Here is an 8,712-nt window from a genome sequence, read left to right as displayed (position 1 = left end):
CAGATCAGAATGTTCGCATCGGTCGTCGCTAATGTTCCATTTGACTCCTGATTGTTTACTTTAACTTGACTGCCTACTACATAAAGGGTGATACGGTCAAAATTTGGTCAAGGGAAAACGCGTGTAAATCGGTGAAATCGTTTATTTAAAAAATCAAATTAAATTTCTTTTTCAAGTTCAATTAGTATAAAATTCAGGAAAAATATTCAGTTAGGCTTCCGCTTTTCCAAATCCGAATTGCCGGGCCTTACGCTTGACCCCTGCCATCAGATTTTGTACAGCCACCTTGTCCACCTTCTTCGCCGCAGAAAGCCAGTTTGCCTTGAACTGCTGCTCGCCCTTAGCAGTTTTTTTGGTCTTCTTTAGGTTCCGCTTGACAATAGCCCAGTATTTCTCAATTGGGCAGAGCTCTGGCGTGTTGGGAGGGTTCTTGTCCTTGGGAACCACCTGCACGTTGTTGGCGGCGTACCACTCCATGGCCTTTTTACCGTAATGGCAAGATGCCAAATCCGGCCAAAACAGTACGGAACAACCGTGTTTCTTCAGGAAAGGCAGCAGACGTTTATTCAAACACTCTTTCACGTAAATTTCTTGGTTGACAGTCCCGGAAGCTATGAAAATGCTGCTTTTCAAGCCACAGGTACATATGGCTTGCCAAACCAGATATTTCTTTGCGAACTTTGACAGTTTCATGTGCTTGAAAACATCTGCTACCTTTCCCCTTCCTTTTGCCGTATAAAACTCCTGTCCCGGAAGCTGCTTGTAGTCGGCTTTGCCGTAGGTTTCGTCGTCCATTACCACGCAGTCAAACTTCGTCAGCATCGTCGTGTACAGCCTCCGGGATCGCGCTTTGGCCGTCGTATTTTGTTTATCATCGCGATTTGGAGTCACTACCTTCTTGTAAGTCGATAGTCCGGCTCGTTTTTTGGCTCGATGCACGGTTGTAGACGATACACCCAGCTTATTTGCGGCATCTCGGAGAGAGAGGTTAGGGTTTCGCTTGAAACTACCGGCAACTCTCTTTGTCGTCTCAGCGGCTTCCGGTTTTCGATTTCCCCCCGATCCAGACTTCCTGGCTGTCGACAAACGTTCCCCAAACACTTTAATTACATTTGTAACGGTTGATTTGGCAACTTTTAGCGATTTTGCCAACTTTGCGTGCGAGTAGCTCGGATTTTCGCGATGCGCGAGCAAAATTTTGATACGCTGCTCTTCTTGCTTGGACGGCATTTTGACAACTAAAGAGTGAATTCCAAAATCAAAATAGGAGCAACATTCTACACACACACCTTCAAAATGAGGGGTGTTCAGGTTTTTTAAATGGAAAATTGAAAGAAATACGTCAAGTTGATATTGACCAAATTTTGACCGTATCACCCTTTAGGAGGTGTGCTGTCTTTGGAAAAGTTGTTCAGATGAATAAAACATATTCCGAATTTCATCACTCCGTTTCAACTGGGATTATGCATCTTTCTTCAACTATCATATTATTTGCCGTTACTGGAAATGGTGACTACACAAAGCACACATTTTGTTTTTGTCAATTACTCATAATCTTGTCAAGAATATGGGTGGATATCTCACCATATACGCAATCTTTCTCGAAAGAAAAAAGGACAAAGATTAATGAAAGTTATGAAAATTATAACTAAGCCATTCTATTGAGAATTTATTATGCTGCAACGAAACAATCAAATTGACATTCCATTTATTCAATTTCAACGTTTGCAATTTTAAAGATTTTTAGCTGAGCACAGGTAAAAATAAATTGAATTTAAAATAACTTTAATAAGTTTTAGTTGAAAGCCACTTGTCTGTAACATAAAGATTTGTTATGTCAGGTGCACTTTGATTTCCAAGGTTGTTTTGCCATGACTAACATTAATAAGTTAACAAAAGTTGGGTGAACATTTTCGGAATCTAATTACGAATAAAAAAGTTACTGATTTTCTAATTTCAAAAATTTAATATTTACTTCAGGATTTATTCAATAATATCCCAATTTAAAAAAATATTTATAATGATTTGTTCATTTTGGAGTTAAATGTTCAACCATTTATTTTCTTATTAATATGTTATTGAATGGAGCAGCAAAAATAATCTCGTAATTCTATGTCGATAATGCGGTCGTGCTATGGACAAAATTCCTAATTCTTTTTTTTACCAATACAGTTCTGTAAAAAATAATAGGTCAAATTTCCCATAGTAATGCAAGCTAACAAATGCTCATTACAGCTAAAATGCTATTTTTTCTGATTTATGAAGCTATGAAATATTTTAATGATAATTCTTATTTACAAGATGCAAGATCAGAAGCTACAGTGTGTGTATGGCACATAAAACATGTCAATTTAGCTTTCAGAGAGCCACAATAGCGATTAGCTGTAACGATGAGCAACGCGATGAGCGAGCAATCAGCGATCATAAAATCGCTAGTTGTGACCTTCTGAAAGCAAAATTTACAAATTGTGTATGTCATATACAAACTTTACCACCTCTTCTTGCACTTTACAAATAAAAACTATCATTATAGTATCCCATTGTTTCATAATAACGAAAAATAGCATTTTAGTTGTAATGAGCAATTGCAAGCCTTTAGTAAGGTACTTCCATGTAAAACTTTAAAATACGCAATATAAAGATTCAATTATTATAAAATTTATTTATTCTAACACTCAGGGAAGTTCAGGCAACGATGATACCAAACGTAACCAAGTTCAGATTGCAATATTAATTTGTCTACCCTTCACAGTGGTTCCGTAGTATTCCTTTAACCTAGAATTAAATTTGTTTCAATTTTCCATTCCAGAAATTGATCGTATTTTTAATAGCAACTCTTGCGGCTTCGGGTCGCTCAATGACCTTTGATGGATATACATACCCCACACCTTCGTGCAGTTTTGGGTACCCTACTACATCCACCGTAGTAAGCACCAGTATTGTTACCAAAACTGTGCCAATACCACCACAAACTGTCACTCGTTTGAGTACTTCCGTCATCATCGAAACTGTTCCCGTATACAACACTATAACAAGTACCAGTATCTTCACCAAACCTCCTCCACCACCAAAGACGATTATCCAGACCGTCCCTTTACGTCCAGAGACATCCGTAGTAGTTAGTACTGTAATTAAAACCACTCCAGTGTACAAAACTACTAAAAGTACTGTAACAACCACTCTACCACCAGTTACGCTTCCACCCCAAGTGTCCACGAAGATCGTTACTATTCCCCCCGTAACTAGAACTCAGACAACCACATATACCACGACTAAACCCGTCGTATCCAGAGTTACAGAATATAAACCTGTACCTGGACCAGCCGTTACTCTTCCCCCACAGGTGGTGACTACAATTCAGACCTTACCACCGGTAGTACGTACCAGCATTTCATTCATTACCACTACTACTCCTGTCATCGAATACCGCACTGTCACTCCTTCTGTATCGACGCGTACACTGCCTCCGTTGACTGTTCTCGAAACCAAGACATTACCTCCCGTAACTACCACATCTATTTCCATCATCCCAACCCCTAGTCCCGTATACCGTACCATCACTCAAACTATCACTACCACTCAACCACCCCCACCGCCAGTTACTTCATACTCTACCACAATCGTTACTAAAGCGCCAGAGACACGAACCGAAAAACTGACTAGCACTTCAACCAAAATTGAAACTAAGATTATAACGAGTACTATAACTAAGACAGTGACCACTCCCGTTCCCCAATTCATTACCACAACGATCCCAATACCTCCAGTTACCATCACTGTCTGTCAACCAACGAATGCCTATCTGCCGGTGAATCCTCCTGTGACTTCCTACCGGCAACTTGCCACCTATGACGATCAACCACGGTACAACGATGTCTTCCCGTGACGGCGAAAAGTAAATGCTACCCAAATCCGAACATGATACTCACCGATATGACACAAATGCACAGATTACAATTGAGGTTACTTTAAGAAGACAAGTTGTGTGAATGCGAATTTAAGAATTGCAAGTAAATGAAATAAAGCGAAACAATTAAGCAATGTGACGCAAGAGTTTTATTTCGGACTCACCTCCACTTCCGTTCTGCAATTTCTGTTGATATCGGCTTTTGATGACAAGCTACGATGGAGCTCCGTGTTAGAGATCCAGTTGTGTGGTCACTAGGCACACTATTATTGACCGCAGGCATGCAGATGGTTCCGTCATCTGGCTGCCAAGATATTAACCGTTAATATAGTCCTATATATTATGGAGGGAACTTGTCTGCACCTACGTTGTTGACATATTTGCTTTTATCCATTTTTTAACATTTTTAGCCCTGGAGATGGAAGATACAGGTCTCAGGCAAAAATAAAAAGATTGAATTTATCACAGTAATTTCAATATTGTAATATTAATTTGTAAACCATTGAGAATATTGAATCGTTGTATTCCTCTAATCTTTAAATAAATTTGTTTCAATTTTCCATTCCAGAAATTGCTCGTAGTTTTAATAGCAACTCTCGCGGCTTCGGTTCGCTCAATGGAATTTAATGGATATGACTACCCCAAACCTTCGTGCAATTTAGAATATCTTCCACCAGCCACCAACGAAGTAACCACGACTATTATTACCAAAACTGTGCCGCTACAGCCAGAACCTGTTACTCGTTTCCGTACTTCCGTCCTCACCGAAACTGTTCCCGCATATGAAACTGTAACAAGTACCACTATCGTCACACGCACTGCACCTCCTCCACCACCAAAGACGATTATACAGACCGTTCCTCTACCCCCGATTGTATCCACCGTAGTTACTACTGTAGTCAGGTCAACCCCAGTGTACACAACTGTTACAACGACTGCAACAGCCACTCTGCCACCAGTTACACTTCCACCACAAGTGACCACAAGTGTAGTTACTCTGCCCCCAGTTACTAGCATTCAGACATCCAAGTATATCGTGACTTCCCCTGTGGTATCCAGAGTTACAGAATATAAAACTGTACCTGGGCCAGTCGTCACTCTTCCACCAACGGTGGTGACTTCTACTAAGACCTTACCACCGGTAGTACGTATCAGTACTTCTTTAATTACCACCACTACTCCTGTCATCGAATACCGCACGCTCACTCCTTCTGTAACAACACGTACACTTCCTCCTACGACTGTAGTGAAAACCAAGACCTTACCTCCCGTAACCACCACATCTACTTCCATCATCTCAACACCCACTCCCGTCTACCGTACCATCATTAAAACTGTCACTACCACTCAACCACCACTACCACCAGTTACTTCAGTTTCTGTCAGCACCACTACTAAACCACCAGTGACACGAACCGATATACTGACTAGCACTTCAACCAAAATTGAAACTAAGATTTTAACGAGTACTGCAACTAAGACAGTGACCACTCCCGTTCCCCAATTCATTACCAAAATGGTTCAACTACCACCAGTTACCACCACCGTCTGTCAACCAACGAATGCCTATCTGCCGGTGAAAAAACCTGAAACTTCCTACCTGCCGCAACTTGCCACCTATGACGATCAACCACGGTACAACGATGTCTTTCCGTATGACGGTGGAAAGTAAATGCTACCCAAATCCGAACATGATACTCACCGATATGACACGAATGCACAGAAGACAATTGAGGTTACTTTAAGAAGACAAGTTGTGTGAATGCGAACTGAAGAATGCAAGTAAACGAAATAAAGCGAAACAATTGAGCAATGTGACGACGCAAGAGTTTTATTACAACCGCAATCTATTCCTGTGTTCAAGGTTGCAAAGACTCATTTCAGCTAAAATAATGTTTTTCGGAATAATAAAACCAAAAGATGGTATGATGGCATGTTTCACTTGTAACTTACAAGAAGAGGTTACAAAGTATGCGTTGGAAACATAAAACCTGTAAATTTTGCTTTCTATGAGTCACAATCAGCGATTTGCTGATCGCTGAGTGAGTGAGTGAGTGAGTTTGTGAAAAATCGCTGATTGTGACTCTCATGAAGTGAAATAAACAGGTTTAATATGTCAAACACATTCTTTGCAACCTCTTCTTGTATCCTACCAATTCAAAATTTGATCATGGCATCTAATTATTTCATAATTTAGAAAAACATTGTTTTAGCTGAAATGAGTCTTTGCAACCTTGCCTGTGTTCATCCCACGGGATTGTCAATCCTACGAGAGCCCGAATCAATGGAACAACTGCATTTGGGTCTATTCCGGATTTGAATTAACGGATTTGAAAACGATTTTCACTCAAGTGAAAACTATTCCTTATATTTTAAGAAAATAATACGAACTATTCGTCGCGGTTTGGAAGGAAGTCTTCTTTTCCCTTAATACGACCCATCAAGCGGTCTCGTCCACTGTTTTGGCGATTTTATCCTAGTTGAAGATGCTAATTTCAAATAACAGACTGTAGTGGTAATTTTTATACGATAGATGGAGTAGATGAAAGCATAGAGTTGATAGCTCCGTTAAAGTACGGCAGTGTGAAGATTGCATATAGATATTAGAATAGCGAGCTAGGACAACTTTTAAGGATGGTACAAATCGGTTTTTTCATCTCTCTTTACCAAACTCCCCCTTTGGAGAGGGATGGGGAGGGGCGTCCCCCTCGTCACCACTGGCAAAAAGAGATGAAAACCGACCCGCTCAAGTACCAACTGTGTGTTTGAAACAGTTCTACCGATTTTTTACCGCACTTCAGTTGTTATTTGAAGGAAGGCATCCAGTCGTAGGTTTATCCTACCTTTTTTTTATCCGAGCCGTTTTGATGACTGAATCTTTTACCTTCAGTTTCCTCTTCATAATTTCCCAGTAGTTTTCAATGGGCCTGAACTGGGGACAATTGGGCGGGTTGGAGGGTTTTCGGAACAAACTGGACTCCGTTGCCATTGTGACAGCTCGCAAAATCCAACCAAAATGTCACCAGACCATCATGTGACCTAGTAAATAGATCACCTTTTCGTGGTACGTTACGGGATGTAAGATCTACCACCGATTCCTGGTCCTGACTACTTCAAACTAGGGGAACAGGATTTTGAGTATTCCAAGGAACACATCTTAGTCCTTGTTACTTTCTATGTCTTGTTGATAGTGACAAGACTCGGCTTTATCCACCGAGGATGATCTTGAAACAAGGAAAAAATGAGTTAGTTAGTCTTCATCTATGTGATTCCTAATCTTCTATTCGTTGTTCCCTAGTTTGAGGTGGTAAAGACTAGGGTTCTGATGCATGGTCATTATCGGTATCATTCCTTAATTTTGTTGCTAAGGAATCCAATTTTGACTGACAAAAGGGCGTGCCTTTGGAAGGTGTTTCAACACTCCGAAGGGTATAAAGATCTGGGGGGGGGGACGTGCTGTCAAATCAGCCTACTGATCATTCTTGTATGAAACTGGTTCCAAACGTAAACAAACGCTGTATGTTTCTTATGGCGTGTTTACTTTTGGAACCAGTTATGCGAGGCATGCGAGGTAGGCGACGATTGTTCGTATTTGACAGCCACCTCCCCCCCTTGATAAAGAGCGGGACCTTTCAATTAGAGTCGGATCCTTGCGATAAATGCGAGAATGACAACTGTAAAAAAAATCGAATGCTTCATCATTTCTCAATAGTAGCGGCGCCGGTGGTGTAGTGGTAAGCGTGATTACCCGAGCAAAGTTAGAGATCAAATTGAATCAGAATTTGCTGTTATGATGTAACTTATTTTGACTACTCCATTTGATCTTATTTTGGTTGACTTAACGGCTAACACAGCAAAAATGAGATCAACATTTTACACTGTTGCATCAAACGGAAAACTAATTCTGCTTTCAATGAAATCAATTTGATTACTGATTTTGCATTCATAATGTTTGACTGAATATGGGCCTGTCGTAAATGGTTAGCATCCATGCTTCTCACGCTGAAAGATTTGAGCTCAAATGTCACCTCGGGCTAGTCACGAATGACCTAAATTTGTTAAACAAAACAAATAAACTATAATCGTTAGTTTAACGACAGATCAACTTAAATCAAATTTTAAACAAGAAATTAACAGCAGAACTTCAAGTTAAGTTGCTTTAATTTAAAAAGTGTTGACTGCATAATAAAAACACAATATGATATCAGACTTCTGTCGCGACAATTGAAATCAAAATTAGTTTTCATTATGATAGGAGCTGCAAACTTTAATATCGATTTGCTTTCATTTTGTTAACCGACTTTGCTCGGGTACCTCTCACCCCCGCCGGCCTGGGTTTAATCCCAGTCGGTGCCGCCGGGATGTTCTGAGGCATAGCATATCTGATCACGCCTTCCTTCGGAAGGGGCGTCGGTAGTATTGGTGCTCAGAAAACAAGATCGACGGAAAACAAATCAAAAGAAAAAAAAATCATTTCTCAATAGTGATGGAGTAATACGACATGCACTAAACTAAGGACACGGGATATACTACAAAAGATCAAATTACTGGTCGCAGTGGTGTTAAGTCCCGAACAGAGAAAAAAAAATCATGTGACTGGATGAAGGGCAGAATTCGCTTCTGGAGACATTCTGTTTTGTAAACCTCCGAGTTCATCATTTTGGGGCCTCCCTTAGCTCAGTCGGTAAAGGCGCAGCTACAAAGCAAGACCATGCTGGAGGTGGCTGGGTTCGATTCCCGGTCCGGTTTAGGAATTTTTCGGGTTAAGGCATCGAAAGCTCTCAATTAATAAATGTGGAAGTGTC

General features: G+C 40.5%; 2 protein-coding genes across 2 annotated transcripts; both read left to right on the top strand.

Annotated features, from left to right (window-relative positions):
• Window positions 1–2,989: 2,989 nt before the first annotated feature.
• Window positions 2,990–3,886, top strand: LOC135698539 (mucin-2-like; the record flags this gene model as incomplete). Its single annotated transcript, XM_065218565.1, has 1 exon — window positions 2,990–3,886. A coding segment is annotated over one exon (897 nt), but the record flags the coding sequence as incomplete, so codon positions are not given.
• A 742-nt stretch (window positions 3,887–4,628) lies between these two features.
• On the top strand, window positions 4,629–5,599 carry LOC135698544 (mucin-2-like; the record flags this gene model as incomplete). Its single annotated transcript, XM_065218571.1, has 1 exon — window positions 4,629–5,599. A coding segment is annotated over one exon (951 nt), but the record flags the coding sequence as incomplete, so codon positions are not given.
• Between the last annotated feature and the right edge of the window lie 3,113 nt (window positions 5,600–8,712).

The sequence above is a fragment of the Ochlerotatus camptorhynchus genome, unplaced genomic scaffold (assembly GCF_037179485.1).
Source record: "Ochlerotatus camptorhynchus isolate MF236.1 unplaced genomic scaffold, CSIRO-AGI_Acam_v1.1 ptg000089l, whole genome shotgun sequence".
Taxonomy (NCBI): Eukaryota; Metazoa; Arthropoda; class Insecta; order Diptera; family Culicidae; genus Ochlerotatus; species Ochlerotatus camptorhynchus.
Note: the sequence above shows the minus strand (reverse complement) of the source record. Positions and strands in the feature narration are given on the sequence as shown.